General features: G+C 47.8%; 1 protein-coding gene across 2 annotated transcripts in view; it reads left to right on the top strand.

Annotated features, from left to right (window-relative positions):
* TSPAN2 (tetraspanin 2) overlaps window positions 1-16,912 on the top strand; it is a 42,861-nt gene that overhangs the window by 12,988 nt on the left and 12,961 nt on the right. For both annotated transcript variants that reach the window (XR_011073570.1, XM_068540566.1), the window contains exons 2-6: window positions 2,519-2,621; window positions 11,030-11,127; window positions 12,642-12,716; window positions 14,015-14,113; window positions 15,339-15,410. Coding sequence is in view for 1 of the 2 variants with exons in the window: in XM_068540566.1 (XP_068396667.1) it covers window positions 2,519-2,621; window positions 11,030-11,127; window positions 12,642-12,716; window positions 14,015-14,113; window positions 15,339-15,410 (447 nt within the window). In the remaining variant the exon portion in view is untranslated. The remainder of the gene's footprint in view (window positions 1-2,518; window positions 2,622-11,029; window positions 11,128-12,641; window positions 12,717-14,014; window positions 14,114-15,338; window positions 15,411-16,912) is intronic.

Genomic DNA, 16,912 nt, shown 5'->3' with positions numbered 1-16,912 from the left:
AGTCCAGCGAACACAGAGTATTTCAAGAGTCTTGAAAGAACAGTGAGTTAAAAAGGACCAAAGGACTTCATTGTCTCTGTTGATGCCACTTTCCAAATCGGTGTTGGCTGTCATCGGGCACAGCCTCGGGCTTGACCCGGCCCGCGCCCACAGTATTCCTGATCCGGCGGCACGCTGGGAGGATTCCCTCCGCAGTGACGACATTCAGCTACACCACGGTTTCCTTGACCCGGGAGGAAAGCCTGGGTTTGGGCTGGGGGGTGTGGATAAGCAGGCGCAGATTTTTCCTCATTGCCCCTTGGCTTTAAAAGGCAACCTCTCTTCTAATTTTCCATTATGCATCAAACACATCTGTGCCAGAAATGGACACATGTATTCCGTCTGGGAGGATGATCCCAGACAGCTATAAATTAGAGCTTGTGTACAGAGATGCCAAAAATGTGGCCTCGTGATAGGGTGTCCCTGGGACCAGTCACCTCCTCCACAGTCTGCTCGGTGGTTACAGGCCTTGGCCTGACGCCTCCGTCAACAGATTTTTGCTTTGTACTTGGAAACTCTTTCCACCGAGTTGCTGCAGAGGCGGGGTAGGCAGGGCTGCCTGTGAGGCTTTGCTGGGCACATCTGTCCCAGGCAGCCCCTAGCGATCCGAGGATGGGGCTTTCCCAAGGGCATCAGAAAACGGCAATGACCTCACAATGACCTCTTCCCTGCACCAGAAACAGCAATGACCTCAAAGCTGATTTCCTCCCAAACTAAAGCACAGCCCAAGAAAACTCTCCCCATTTTTTTTCTGGACTGATCAGTTAAACTACCGTATCACACTTTTAAACTTACAAGAGTAATACCTGCTTCACGCACAAAACTTAGAAAGTATAGTGAAAAGAGAAAAGTCACCTGTAATTTTACCTTTCAAAGAAAAGTATCGTTAATGTTTTAACATGACTTCTTTGAATATTTTTCCATGCTTTGCTACCCTTTTAAAAAATGCAAAAATCTTTTAAAGCTGGTTGAACCCAGTTCCTTTAGCTGTTCCTCACATTATCTAATTAGTGCTTTCCTCTATGTCCTGGAAACTTTTAGTTGTTCCACCTTAGAGAGTCCAGCTGGTAGAACTCTGCCCCTCCAATTCCCCCTGCGGCGGTCATGCTGCTCTTCTGAAGAAGCCGGCCACGGAGGGAATGGGCCTTGGGGAGATGGAGGGTGAAGAAAGATAAAGTCCTCATATATATTCAGACAGATAGCCCCGGCCCTTTACAAATAGCCCACAGACAGAAGGATCTTGTATAAACAGGCCTCTGGTCTGACGCCGACTTTGACATCATTTTTCCTTATTAAACCTCTACTTCTCTGACTTGTGTCCTTGTCTCCCTTTTGCCAGCATCTGTGTCTGCTCTTCCCTGCTGGGGCAAGGGCAGCCTCTAAACTGTTGGTCTGGGGATGGGTTAGGGGAGCCCAACACTAACTGGATGGGTTGGCAGAACCAGGAGGCTCTTTTTACATCTCTGCTCACTTGTGGTGCCTTGAGTCCAGAAGGTGCCAGTGAACATCTGTTGACTGATACAATGAAATTCGAGATGGGTGTTTGTGGAGAGAGAGGAGACCGTGGCTGGAGCCTGCTGGCGGGCCTTTGTGACAGTCCTGCAAAGGAAAGGCTTCCAGCTCAGGTGCGGAGCCTCACAGAAGCCCTCAGAGTGGCGGGGAAGAAGAGGGCAATGAGTCTACCAGCCGCCAGCCTGCCCAGCCGCTGCCTGCGCCGGCCACTCAGCCTCTCCCTGAGCCACACAGCACGCAGACCAGGCTTTTTCAGAAAATTACTTTTTCCTTTCTTGCTTTCCATGGAAACCCAAAATAGCAACCAAAAAAAAAAAAAAAAGAAAAAAAGAAACAAAACAACCCCGGCCAGTTTCCCTCACTGCCTGCAAAACCATCCCCAGGCAGTGCGGCACAGTGACAGTGGCAGCCTGGGGGTTAGGACGGCTTCTAGACGCCTCTAAAACGGCTTTCTAACTGGGCACTGCGCACTCAGGAGGTGTGGGCGGGTTCTGAGGTTGGCGTGTTTTCTTCCCATTTAAAGCAGTGGGTTTCCCCCGGTCTTGGAGTTCATCTTGCTCTTGGTGACCTCTCACTGTGGTGTTGGTGAGGAAATCCCAAGTGCCCAGCAGGGGACAATAGGGCAGGAACCAGATACCTTCCCGGGGGGCTGTTGTGGGAATACCCTTTTTGAGACGCCTCCTGGGCTGTGCTGTGTATGCCCCATAACCGCGGGGCAGCCTGGCAGAATGGGAGAAACTCCGGGCTTGCAATCAGGAAACCCCAGTTTTAATATCACATCAGGGACCTGGGGTGGGCTGGGGGCTTTGAGCACATCATTCCACTCCTATTATAAGAAGCGTGAAGAGGAGACGGGCTGGTTTCTTAGGGGCACCCCCTCCAACCCTCAGATTCTGTGGCCTCAGGCCTCCCAGGTCCTGCACACACTTTACCCTCCCTTGTAAAATGCAGGCTGTTTACCTTTCAGCTGGCAGGGTCGGCTGTCATTGCTTTTGGACTGTGGTTTCGGTTTGGAGGCACCATGAAGGATTTCTCATCGGAGGACAGTTCCCCAGAGTACTTCTACATGGGTGAGTGACTTCAGCTCTCATCCGCCTTAGCTGGGGCTGCCCCGGCTTCGAGTGGAACCTGCACCTGGACTTCTGGGACGGGGGATGGAGGGAGAGAAAGGAGGCAAACGTGAGCCCCAGATGCCCACCTGGCCCTGGGGTAGGGATGTGTGGTCCAAGCGGAGAGGAGAGGGCCCTACCACCCCTACCCTGCCCACCCCACACATGGTTCATCCCTCTGCTTCTAAAAGCAAGGAAGACCAGGTGGGACTGAACTGTTGTGCTTCTTTCAGCCACTTCCAGAAAAGAAGCCCAGCATGTAACCACAATCCATTTCCAAAGAATTGGAAAAGCCCCTTTGCCCCCCTGAGTGAAGTGGGTACACCACAAAGTCAGTTATTCACTCATCCATCTGGGGTGACAGGGGACCCCTGCTCAGTCAGGGTCTGGTTTTGTGTATTTGTGATCTTGTATTTTAAATTGTCTAGGAGAGACACATAATTCAAAATGAAGAGAGACATCTCAAGATGTGGAGGGGTCAATCTCAGTCCCTCCATGACTAGGGACTGCAGAGGGGAGAGAGAAGGGGGAGAGGAGGGGGGTGGGGAGAGGAGGGAGGGGCAGAGGGAGGGCTGCCATGGAGAGAGGCCTCAGTGTGGGAGGGGTAGTAGCCGTCTCCCTCCAACTGTGGGAAAGGGGTGAGGAGTGGGAGGCTGACGTAGCCTCCAATTCTGAGGCCATGTGCTAAGTAGGGGATGAGAAACTAGTGTGTAACCAAGTGCTGACTTAGTGGTATTTGCAGTTGGTGCATCAGGGGTCATTCTGAACTGGTGAGGCAAGAAGGATTTGAGTTAGGTTTGAAAGACCAACCATAATCAAGAGAGAAAAGGAAGACTAGGGACTGCAGAGGTTTGGGGCACAAGGTGTGTCTATAGGATAGTGATTAGCAAGCCTAGGCTGGGCAGAGGACTCTTACAAGAATGTAAAGGATATGGGCATGGTAGGAATTAAGATTAGAAAAGTTGGGGAGGGACGGAGGACAAGTATAGAGGGCCTTGAATGTGAGGGCTAGTTAATTTAATAAACAATAGAAGGATAATTTAGGGTTTGGGGGAGGGTACGACCTACACTGCATTTTAGAGAGATTATTCTGGAATGAGAGGGGAGGACAGAAAAAGACCATGCTAGATTATTGATATAGTCAGGCCTGAAGAAATAAGGGCATAACCCATGGTGGTTGCAATAGGAATTGTAAAGAAAAGGACAGAAAGACAAGAAACTTTATTAAGCATTATTAAATATTATTATTAAACATCGTTAAACTCAGGGACAGAAGGAATCAAAACAAAAAAGATATCAATGATAGACAGAGTCAAGCCTAGAAGTCACAACTCATGGTTTTCAGATGGAAACCTGAGTTACGGAGGTAAGGGACCCTGCTCGGTTAGAGAGAGGGGCGGGTATGTGGAAGGAAAGATGGAAGCCAGTCTGGGGGGCAGCCTCTGTCTGTGTTGCTCCAGAAACAAAGCACTGATAGCAATTTCACAGGTGTAGATTTGGGTCCAACATAAGAAAAGCTTTCTAATGACTTGGTAAATCAAAGAAGCTGAGCAGACTTCTACAGATGAAAGTGATCCCTCTGATACCTTGGTATTTAACCAAAAATCAGAATGGAGCGTTTATCAATACAGGAGATTCCTGCATTGAATAGGAGAGCGAACTAGTTCTATACAGACATTCCTGATCTTATTTCCTAATCTAAACTAAAGCAATATGAACAGCCCAAGATGCAAGAAATATCATATATTTATGGACATATCGGTCAGGACTCTTAATCGCAAATCACAGAAACTTGACTCAAACTGTCTTGAGCAAAACAGAAATTTCTTGACTCATATAACTGAAAAGTCAGGATTAGTTCTCATCTCAGGGACACAAGTGATGTGACTGGGATCCAGTCTGTAGCCACCTCTTAGCTCCGCTTTCCTGTGGCTCCAGTTTGGGGCAGGTTCCCCCTAGACGAGATAAAACGTCCACCCACAGCTCCAGGCGCCATCTCCCGGGTAACCTCAGCAACAGTATACTCTTCTTTCATTCCAACTGATCCAGCCAAAGTCCTGGGTCTCACTGTCACCGGCAATCTTGGGTCCAGTGCCCGTTCCCACACCAGTCATCGTGGCCAGCTGCTTGGGACGGGCTTGTTGGCTGAAGCCCGGGCTTCACACCTGCCTTGGAGCTGAGGCGAGTCAGCCCTCTCAGACCACATGGACTGAGAGTGGAGGGGGTTCTTTGTCTAATAGAAAAGAAAAGGAAGTGAACTCTGGGCGGGGAAAACAACAGCCCTCGCAGCAGGGCCTGAATCCTTCCCGCTTGTTCTTGGCGGCCTGGGGCGTGGGCGTGGGTCTGCCCACCCTTGGCTCTTCTTCCTCCCCTCTCTGAGTCACCCTGGAGTGGCTGGTGGTGAGAATGCTCACGGTCAGTGCTTGAAGTCCAGAGAAGTGGATTATCATAGAGTCTTAGCACTAGACAGAATAGGGAAACTGAGGACCAGGGGTTGAAGCAGAGGAGGAGGGGTGCTGACAGCCAGCCGTGGTTTTCCAGCCCTTCAGGGTGGGGCTCAGCCCGCACCCCAGGTCTGCCAACGCCCAGGCCTGTGCTTGTTCTGTTTGTTTCCCTGTGCTGTCTCTCTGGAGAGTGCCAACAAGAAAAAGTCCTTGTGAAGTCAGGAATATTTTCTCCACTTTAAATATTTCTTATAATATAAATAGAGCAATATACATGTTTACAGAAATTGATGTTTCTTTCCTCAATAAGTAATTTTCCAAATAGGAAAGACACCAGTTCTCTAGCAATAAAACGAGAAGAAAAGTACACCAGGATGCCATTTTATGGACTTGCATAGCCAACAGTGTGAGGTAACAGGACTTTAAAGAAGAAGCAGGCCCAGTTTTTGGAAAATCTCACTTCATGTCACAGGGTACTGTGCACTGATCTGTGTATTTTCCTTTTCAGAATAGGTTCCAGAGCAATCAGCCCATTAAACTCTTATCACCCCATTGTTAAAGAGCCCTGGAGAATAGGCTTGGCCCGTTGAAGCACTCTTAAAGAAATACCACCTCTCCCTGAGAGGGACCTCAGGAAGGCACGTGGTCTAGCTCCCTGCTTCTGGGAAGATGACTGCCGCCTCTAGGGGGATGCTTTCCTCTCTGGGACCCTTGGGTCTTTCTCCTTGGTGATGGAGAGAAGGTCCCTTCTTATAATAAAGATCTGGAGGTGACTTCACAGGCAGGGGCCAGCGTGGAGAGGATCCAGCTGTGAGGGGAGCTGGAAATGAGGCCAGGGAGCCAGGGTAGTCAGACCGACTGCGCCTGCCGCCTCTTCTCAAGGACCTCTGAGTTCAGGTCGAGACCTGGAGGCTGACCCAGGCTGTTGTGTCCACTGGCTGCTATCGTGGAGAAAGGAGAGCCTGGCAAGAGTGGAGCTGGCAGCAAGAAAGGCTGGGTGACTTGGTGTTTCCCAGACCCTTTCCACATTAGTCTCCTTCAGTGAACTCTTGGGAGAAGGCCCCAGTGTCTTCCAGGTTCCACCAATGTGCCCCTCTGCTTTCCTGTTACAACTTGTCTCTGGGGCTGCCCCTTAGGGGTACAAGCAGCACAGGGGTCTTCTTTCCAGGAGGCAGAGAGAGGCGCGATCCCCTCGGCCCTCAGATAGCTGGAGCACGTGAAGTCATGTCTGTGAGCAGGGGACAGAGGACGTCATCAGGCTTCTCCACGATGGAGAAGGGGCTGCCCACACAGACTGCGGCCACTCACTCTCCGGGATCGCAGGCTGCCTGTGGCTGTCCCTCCCTGTGAATCCACAGACGCAGAGCCCGGCTTTGATGGTGGCTGGACGTTATGTGTGAGGAAAGCATTCCAGTGCTGAGTGCTGAGGGGCTGGCTTGACTTTTTAAAAACTCTGACTCACTCTGGTAATATTTTTTTTACTTCTCAATTTTTAGTTGTACCTGAGATTCATAGTAGTTGCAGAACAGACACGTGCCATAGCTTACATTGTTGAGACAATTTCTCCAAAGCATTTTTACAAGAACTTAAGAGATAATTATTGCCATATTGCACATAACAAAACTGAGGAATAAGAGGACTTACCTAAAGGCACAGTTGACAGGCCTGGATTTCTAGCTCCCACCAATGTGGTTTGAAGGGAAAACCCAGAAATCATCAATGATAGATCCCTCGGGCACTTTTCTGAAGGAAGAAGGAAAAGAACCCTCCTGCCATTTGTAAATTGCAAAATTCACAGATTTCTAGCTGAGAAAATCACGTTTCTTCTGAGTTCCTACTGAAAGTGCAGCATAGGAGTGAGGGTGTGCACTTTGGAATAGAACCCCAGGTTCAGTTCCAGTTTCCCCCCTCACTAGCTGTGCAATCTTCAGTAAATTACTTCTCCGTGTCTCAGATTCCTAATCTGTGAAATATGAATACCACTTCTACATACCTCATAGGATTGAAGTATGAGATGATTTAACCTATGAACGTGCTTGAGCGCAGTACCTGTTGTGTCGCGAGTCCTCAATAAATGTCAGCTGCTATTACAGCAGTGAGGGCAGGCTGAGGAAGGAGTCAGCCTGTGGGAGGCACAATGATGTGGGAGAGTAAGAGAGGGGAAGATAAAAGAGTGGTTTAGATGCCATGTAGTCAGGGTGAGACACCAACTGGTAGCACTGAGGCTTCCAGGTGGCAGGTTCCTGAGATAATGCCTGTCTAGGGCAAAGGACAGATGCTGCATAGAGCAGCTGAGGCACTGGGAATGGTGGTGGTTACTCACTGTTGAATGATTCCATGACTAATGTATGTTAAGCTCCTAGAACAGCACTCAATAACTAACAGCTGCTGTTATTTAGCGAGGACCCTAGTCCTTACCTTCCCCATAAACTAAGTCCCATCCAATATTCTAAATACATATATTATTATGTGTGTTCAGGGCAAGCAGGGAGGGAGGGAAAGTTGCACAGAGGCAGAGAAAAATATTTTCAGATGAAAAACGGTCATTAGGCAGGTATGTAAAATCATCTGCAGCCAAAAAGCCACTGAAATTGATGAACATGTCACTATCCAGTCCTTAAAAGGGGAGCCATTTAAAAATGAGTTGATGCAGACAAGGCTTTTAGGATGTCACTGTCTCCTTTCTGTGTTAACTGAAATGATACTTCTAGCTTCAAAAGAAGGATCGGAAACCAGAAACAAGTGATGGAATCGTCAGGATATTGGTGGTAGCGTGTCACCTGGAGATCACTGGCATTGCAAGGCCCAGCTACTAATGCTAACAATGCAATATCAAAGTGTTTTCTTTTTTTCAAATCAAGGGAAATAGGACTCAAAAAGCACAGGGGATTGGGAAATAGGTCATACACTTGTCACAAAGCTGCCTCGGGAGCGAGAGGGCTCTACAGAAACCATCTTGGAATTAAAATGTGACTGCCAATTAAATGTATTCATTCAACAACTATGTTTTGAGGGCCAGATCAAAAAAAAAAAGGATAAGGTATGCTTGGAAGCTACAAGTGGCCTTGTGGTGTGCAGAGTATTACAACCAGATTTGGAACTGAAATCAGCAGGCCCAAGAAATTTGCCACGTGTAGAATTTCTTCTGATTTTCCCATCAGCTCCAACCAGCAGTGTTCATCTGGTATTGAACTGAGTCCTGTGGCCACACGTGCACATGGAGATCTGCTGGGGAGAGGCCTCAGGAATCGGAGCCCCTGGGGCAGTTTTCAGGGTGTTTGCTGTGAGCTCTGGAATTCTGATAGCCTAAGAATGGAATATTGTACCAATAAGTGAATTTTCTTGTGGAGCTCTTATTTCAGAAGGGCAAGGGGCTGAGTTAGCTTGTTCGCAGTGGGGAGCAGGTCTGTCCTCCTCAGACCCCGGTGCCTCTGTCCACTGTACCCCAGCCTCCTCAGAAGCAGCCCCCTCTCCTAGACTCCACACTCTCAGGAGGCTTTCCCCGTGGTGTGCAGCCATGCCCTCAGCTACCTGACTTGGGAGAGCCCAGCCCTCTGGTGGCTTCTCGGATGCTTGTTGGGATGTATCCCCAGCATGTATCTCTAAGCAAAGATGGGCAACAGTAGACAGCCAGTCCAGAACTTCAGATTTAGTTTGCTCTCTCTTTATCCTCTTATCCAACAAACACTAACCGAGAATTCTGTCTTGTTCCTAGCATATTCTAGGTAGGGTGAATAAGGTTTGTTTAAGGACCTAACATCTATAGAGAGAGACATAGATGAGAACCCACAGAGGTACAAAGTGGAAAAGAGTAGGCTGGGTCACATTATAGTGAATTCCTATGCAGCTGGCGTGTAGGATGGATAAGGGTCCCAGTGGGTCCGTCTCTAGTGACTCCAAGCAGAATCTGTAGACTGTATCGTGTAGCAGTGAAGAGGCAATGAACCTTGTAAGTAGGAAATCAATACAGTAAGGTGGCCCACCCAGGAGACATTCTGTGAGGGAACTGCTCCAGTGGGTGGGAATCGGGGCTTGAGGCCTGTGTGTCCAGCCTGGAGCCCTCTTGCCGCTCTGACCCCCATTAGTAAAATAGAAATGCGTATAATACTTGCCTTACTTAGTGGCGCTGTTTTGAGGAGCCAAAGAGATGATGGAAATAAAAGAGCTTTGAAAAGTAAAGAAAAATGTTAAAACAATAAGGTATTTCGACAGTGGGACCAACAATAGTATTATTTTTAATATGGTATCATTTCTCTCATTACCACCTCCATTCCGCATGAAATTATTTTTTTAGAGAAAAGGAAAAGGGAGGAAGTGGCTGAGCCTGCCTATCGGGAAATAAATAAATACCCATCTCAGGACCTCGGAAGAGCAGGGCTTCCCGGACCCTGAAAAGGGCCCTGAGAGCAGCCTGGCTGGTGCAGGGAGCAGAGCAGCCCAGCCTGCCACCTAGTCTGTCAGGAAACAGAGAGGTCTGCCCACAAACCCCCGTCAGCAGCGAGAGGGGCCCCCGGAGGCGCCCTGCAGGCCAGCCTCAGGGTTGCCCCACAGAGGTGGGACGCCAGCTCCCCACCCTCTCATGAATGGGAGTGGTTCCCAGGTGACTCATGTGAATAAAATGCAGAAAATAAAGTTGAGGTGATTGGCATTATTCTAAGCAAGTCGAGTGCCAGGCCCCATATTGTGTTCTAACTTATCTCAGGATCAGAAAAGGAAGTAAGAAACTGGCTTGCCTTTATTTCTCTCAGAACAAGACATCTCTGCCCTTTTCCTTCTCTGTGGAACAGCTGTTCCTGTGGCTTGACTTCAGAACTAAGTGAAACAACCACCCGAATTAAGGCCGCCGTTATTGTTGGAGAGGCAGGATGGGATAGTGGTGATAAGCTGGCTTTAGAGGCAGACGGGTATTTTTATCCCAGCTCTGTGACCTTGGGCAAGTCACTTAACCTTTGGGGGCCCAGTTTCTCTGTCTAAAAAAATGGAGATAATAATGGTACCTGCTTCATGAAGATTAAATTAATAAATCTGTGCTAGGTGCTTAGAACAGTGCCTGGAGAAAATAAGCCCTTAAAATAAATGTAGCTAATATTATATTAATAAGAATATTACTTGGTGCATATTACCTTATCACCTCCCCTCACTGGCTATTTTCTTGTAACACTTACCACCTTGCGTGCATCCAGTATATATGGTACTGCCCTCTAAAGTTTATCATTCACACAAAACCTTATTGTCTTATCGCTGTGTCCTCCGCCCCTCTCCTTGACTAAAAGCTCCCCTCTTCCATTCCACCCCCTCCCTGCTTCTCCATCTGAGCCTGGGCAGATCAACGGCCCCCCTCCCCTCCCAGACACTTTGTCCTCAGGGCATCTCATGAGATGGGGACAGCCACTAATTCCAGAGTGCCACGAGGGCCACGGGCTCCTAGGACGGTAGGGGTTCACGTCCCAGCTCTGGCACTGGCTCCTCACCGCCCCTGGACCACTGTCATCAATCTCTGTGAATGGTATTAACGCCCACTTTACAGGGGTGGCGGAGATCTGGCAGGTGAAGTGCCTGGCACGTAGGAGGCACTTGCAGATGACCAAGAGCGTAAGCTGTGGGACAGAGGCGATTTCCGATCCTCGCTGGTTGTGTGAGCCTGAGCGGCTTCCTTCACCTCTGTACGCATGGGCTTTCTTTGTTCCCTGGGGATTACAGCGGCCCCTACCTCTCAGGATCCTTGTGCAGGATGTATGAAGTCAGGGGTATGAAGCTCTCAGCCAGAAGCGTTCCACAAGGGTTACCCTTATCGTATTAACAACTGAAGGCCCTGCCGGGCCGGACGCCTGGGGCAGTGGTGGCAGAGGCTGGCCTGGCAGCATTGGTGCCGGGGAGAGGGCCGATCCTGAGTAGTCAGCATCTTCTCTGGCCTCTTCCCCCCAGGGCTCTATGTGCTGGTTGGAGCGGGGGCCCTGATGATGGCCGTGGGCTTCTTCGGGTGCTGTGGAGCCACGCGGGAGTCCCAGTGTGTTCTCGGATCTGTAAGTGGGGCGAGGTGGGGAGGGGCTTGGCCTGAAGGGAGCTGGACGTGCTCTTTGTCCCTACCTCTGTGGGAAATGTGAAAAAAAAAAAAAAAAATAGGTCATTAGTGTGAAGATGTTTTGGGAGAAAAAGTGCCTAATAATATTTCACAGTGAGTGAGGCAGCTACAAGATTCCCATAGTCAGGGAAGTACTGTTATCTATAAGAAAAGTACTGCTGTTTGAGATCAGCAATTTAAACAAACATATCTCTTGTGGTTTATTTTAAGCCTATGTAGTTTAGCAGCCTCTGGTTTTTAAAAAAAAAATGAAATAATTTCCGTTAACTGCTCTACATCCAGTGCCGGTGTGACCTGAGAAAGAAGAGGAGCAGGAAGAAAGTTGTTGCGTTTCAGCATGAGGAGGAATGGCAGTTTTATTAGGCAGCCTCTCCTTACTCATTGCAACCTTTGGTGTTTGAACTGTGGCTGCTTCTCCTGATCTCTCTCTCTTTTTTTTTAATAAACTTATTTATTGATTGATTGATTTTTGGGTATGTTGGGTCTTCGTTTCTGTGCGAGGGCTTTCTCTAGTTGCGGCGAGTGGGGGCCACTCTTCATCGCGGTGCGCCGGCCTCTCACTGTCGCGGCCTCTCTTGTTGCGGAGCACAGGCTCCAGACGCGCAGGCTCAGTAATTGTGGCTCACGGGCCTAGTTGCTTCGCGGCATGTGGGATCTTCCCAGACCAGGGCTCGAACCCGTGTCCCCTGCATTGGCAGGCAGATTCTCAACCACCGCGCCACCAGGGAAGCCCTTCTCCTGATCTCTTGCCATGTAAGGTTTCTAACTCATTCCCTAAGTTCTCTATTCTTTCTCTTTCCCCTGTTGCTGAGCATCTCAGGTCTTGTTTATCACTGAACTTAGTTTAATCAGAGCAGACCCCGAGATTGGAACAGAAATCTGTCCAGAAGGACACCCTTCACCTCCACTTCCACCTCCTCAGGGAAGCCATCCAGACCACGCAGTCTCAGGTCACCCCCTCCCCAAACCCAGCCCCACCAGCCACCCTCTATCTTCTGGTCTTATTTTATATCTTTATAGAATCTCTTTTGTTCATCAAGTAGTCACTGAACATATGGGTGCTGGGCACTGTTCTAGGTTGTGGGATTTCTATATCACTCTCTGAAATTAACTTACTCTTTTATTGCTTACTCATTTATCATATCCTCCTCTCTCTACTATAAGGTCCATGAGCGCAGAGGCACTGAGATCTTATCTTATTCACCACTGTATACCCAGCACCAAGGACAGTACCTGGCACAGAGCAAATGCTCAATAAACAATTGCTGAATGAATTAATGAGTGAATGAATGTGTGAACAAACTACGAATGAACTAAGGGGCCAAATGCTTCCTGCTAGATCTCTTCAAACTAATAACCTTGCCTAGTGTTTTTCAAAAGGAACTAGAGTCAAAGAGGTTAAGTAAACTGAAAAGGTGCTGAATTAATGAAGTTAGTATTTTCTCTCCTCTACAGTTTTTTACCTGCCTATTGGTGATATTTGCTGCTGAAATAACCACTGGAGTATTTGCTTTTATAGGCAAGGATGTAGTAAGTAAATATTACTTATAATTGTTTTTTAACGATGGTTAAAGTGCTCTCTTTATGGCAAAGGACGTGAGAATATTGGTACCCACAGTGATATTCCAAAGCCAAATAACCCCACAATAATCATTTATGCAGAACTTTTTAACCTAGGAGTGTGGTGTGGACTTTAGCATATGTGTGTATGTGTGTGCGTGCATATAGGTGCACACATATTTCTGGGGAGATAGTTCATAGCTTTCATTAGATATATAGAGGGGCCTATGTTTTTTTGTAACAAAAGGATCTCTCTAATTTAAGATGATCCCGTTTGGAATGTGGGAGGAGTTAGATTGCAGATATGAGAAAGAAGGATGGGGAAGAACACGCATTCTCATCCCTTGTTAGCCTGTCCTTTGTCCTTAGGGTTTGGCCTGGGCAGAGTCCAGGTCATCCTCAAAGGCTATAGCCAGCCTCCTCGGTGCCAGTGAAGCCAGTTTGTTAAGATTTTTGCTCAAACTATAGGTGAGCAGAATAGGTTATCAGGAGAATCCACAGAGGAAGGGGCCTTTTTAGGTGTAAACATGCAGTGGGGAAGAGAGGAGCGAAATGGAAAAGGAGGAAGAATGGAATCTTAAGTTTACTGTATTTTACATAAATTCATGTGCCATCAATATTATGCTTATGAACTTATTTTAGATTTTAAAAACGGTAAACATGTAGAATAAGTAAATGTCACCTCCTCTGGAATTTTTCTGAAGTAGCTGGTTATATTTGTAGGTTAGAGGAATTGGATCCTATGACTTCTTGAGACCCTATGGATTTGGGGATCACGTGCAATTATACTAGAAAAAGCGTTCTCTACATTTTCTATGATATTTGAATGCTGAAACAGTTTTCCTTGGTCGTGAACACCTTTTAAACCATGTCATGAAAAGACTTGAGTACTTGTAACCAATGGAGTCCCAAGAATGCATAGGTTTCTACCCTGGCTGTGCACCAGAATCACCTGGCTGGGGCCCAGGAATCTGACTGAGGTTCAGCTGTTGCTGATGTCGATTCAAGGTTGAGAACCTCCGCTCTAAGAAATCTTTCTAGTCTATGAAAATTATTCTTGGTTAATCTATCCTTCCATCTTCAGAAGCATCTTAGAAACTCCAGAATCTATAATCTGTTCCATATAGGCAGAATTACCCTTAAATCCAGATAAACATATGGAAAGGCCATATTTTTGAAGAGTAGGGAAGAGGGACTTTTTCTTGATGAAAGGAGAACGTTTGAAACTTCTCACTCACGTCCTCTTGTTTTCCTGGTATTTTTCTCAGGCTATACGACATGTTCAGACCATGTATGAAGAAGCTTATAACGATTACCTTAGAGACAGGGAAAAGGGAAATGGGACTCTCATCACCTTCCACTCAACAGTAAGTGACTTTACTTCTTCCTTAAAATTGAATCTTCTAAACATTATACGTGAGCCAGGTTCTCTGTAATCACCTTGATTAAAAATAAAAATAAATTGAGTGAAGCCAGGCAACAGCACTATATGTCTGCCTTCATAGGAGCCATGGTTTGCATTATGTGTAGAACCTAGAAGAGAAAGAGTCGACAGGAGGAAGTCAGGACACGCACCCAAAGAGACAAAAGAGCACACACAAACAAGAACATCGAGAAAGCCGCCCAAGTAAATATCAGGTTCTCTCAAGAGTGGCCTTGTGGTGTAACAGAAACAACTGTGACCTTCAAGTCAGAAAAGCTTATCTCTATCTGCAGCTGTGCCATGGAACAGCTTGGTGACCTGGAGCAAGTTCCTGGCCTTCCTGATCCTCACTCAGCCCCCTCAGTGGTAAAATGAAGGGGCACATGAGACAGGCACGCTCCTTTTCTCCCGGGACATCCTGTGAGAACCTGCTGTCAGTGCAGTGTTCTCAGCTACAGGCAGTTAATCAAGGAAGGCTCCCCGGGGGAGATGGGCCAGGCCAGTGTCGTCCTGATTTCTCAACCACTGTGATATGGAGAAGTAGCTATGAACTCCTGGCCAGGTGTTTTCAGGTAGCCCAGTTCTTGTCTGTCTCAGATCTGTCCTGGAAGGTGCCAACCATTTATCCTGTTCAGCTTCAGCTGCCCCAGGGACATCAGACAGCACACAGGTTCCTTTGTCTTTGAAGGGTAGCCCTAAGGCAGGACACCTGTTGGCTGGCCAGTATTCAAGCCCCAGTCTTTTAGCCCCTGGGGTTTACTGTGGCCACTTCTCCTGTCCGTCCCAGGCTCTCCTCAGTTAATGAGCCTTTCCTGAAGCTCATAAAACTTTAGCTACTCAGCAAGGCTGAGAGAAAGAGTCTAAAGACCCAACTCCTGTCTAAAAAACAGCAAGTTACACAGACACTGTCAGCTAGCTTCTTGCCTTGTTTGGATTGCCTTCAGTCACATCCTGTCATAAAACTTGGACAGATTTGGTGAAGTCGTTTCTTGCTTTGCTAGCATGACTATGTGACTCTTCATACTGTCTCCAGAATGGCCACTGGGTTGTAGTGTCAGGCCTCAGAGCTGTTTTGCGGCCTCAGCACACCCAGTCCTTAGCAGTGATACCCAGACTTGAAGCTGCAGCTTCTCCCTCCTTGTCCTAAAATCTCTTTTCTGACTCTCTAGTTTCAGTGCTGTGGAAAAGAAAGCTCTGAACAGGTCCAACCCACCTGCCCAAAGGAGCTCCTAGGACACAAGGTAATCTTCTCTACCAGGTTCCTATCCTGCCTGTGGTGTTAAGATGGTTCTTGCCCTCGGGGTGGAGGGGTGATTCTGGGAGGCCCTCTGCCAGTGGCTTCTAGCCTCAGCTTTATTCTATGTAGAATAAGTGAAGCAATGATGAGTCCCAGTCTCCTGGTACCCTGGGGAGTAATGGTGTGCTGACTTGCCAGTAATGATACAAATGCAGTGGCATTAACTAAGCTCACCAGGGCCAGAGGTGTGCACCCTAAGGATGTTGCCCTGTACCCTTCCATGGGTGTCATCGCACTGATAAATGCTTCCTTTATTAAGTGCTGCATGGCAGGCAGTATGCCAGGTTCTGGAAACTCTAAGGTGAAAAACACATGGTCCCTGCTTCAGTGGTCCCTGACTAGTCAAGGGAGCTGATGCTCGGCAGAGCAGAGTATCTGTACAGAATACAGTGGAGTCAGGAAAGCTTGCAGAGGATGGATCCTTGAGCCGAGTTTTGACAAAGGAAGGTCATTCCAGGCCCAGAAAGCAGCAAGAACAGAAGCATGAAATTCCAGGACTGAAAGAGAATAGGGAGTCCAGAGGGAATGGTGAGGGACATTTTTGAAAAGGCATGCAATGGCATGGTTTTATACCTGGAAGTTTAGAGAAGCCGTTGCACTTAGCAGAGGATTAACATAATCCGTTTTGCATTGTAGAAAGAGCACTCAGGCTGCTGGGTGTGACTGGTAGAACAGAAGGCTGGAGGCCAATGGAGGGAGGCCGCTTAGGTGGCACTTATGTTTTTCCTGGTAAGAGAGGATGAGGAGCTAGAGCAAGTCACATACCGTGGGGAGGGAGAGGAAGCGACAGATTCAGAGACGTCCAGGGGTGGAATCAACAGGCACAGGTGACTGACTGGGTGTGAGTGGGGAGTGAAAGGGAGGAAGCTAAGACTTCAGATGCCTGCTTGGCTACAGAGAAGGAGAGGCTGAGTGTGTAGGAAGGAAAGGAGATAAGTGACAGCACAGCCTTCCTGAGGAGATGAGAGAATAAGATCCAGAGCCAGTAAAGGGGTTGACTTTCAACAGAGCAGGGCACTTCTTTGGCTGTAATGAGAGAGAGGGAAGTAAGAAGCAGTGTGCCTTTCTCATCTGCATGCTCGCTGCCTACAGCAGTACCTGGCACCTGATGAATGGAGTGTGTAAGTTTATAGGTACAGGTGAGGAAGGTTGGAAGAATTTCTACGGCTTGACTCCAATAAGTAAGGGAGCCACTGTCTAGAGCAGTGGTTCTCAACTTTTACCAGAATGTATTGTAATTATTTTTGTGAGTCTGTGTCCTTCTCTAAACTATGAGCTCCCTGAGGGCAAAAGTAACCATGTCTTATTTTCTCCACATCCACCATGCCATTCTGGTGACTAACGCAAGGCAGATGCTCAAGAAATGTTTGTTGAATGAATGGATGATGAATGAATGAAGTATGACAGGAGATGTGAGGATAGCAGTAAGAGTTTCATATTGCTTAG

Source organism: Eschrichtius robustus, chromosome 3 (genome assembly GCF_028021215.1).
Source record: "Eschrichtius robustus isolate mEscRob2 chromosome 3, mEscRob2.pri, whole genome shotgun sequence".
NCBI classification, from domain to species: Eukaryota; Metazoa; Chordata; class Mammalia; order Artiodactyla; family Eschrichtiidae; genus Eschrichtius; species Eschrichtius robustus.
This window is presented reverse-complemented; position numbering and strand designations above follow the sequence as displayed.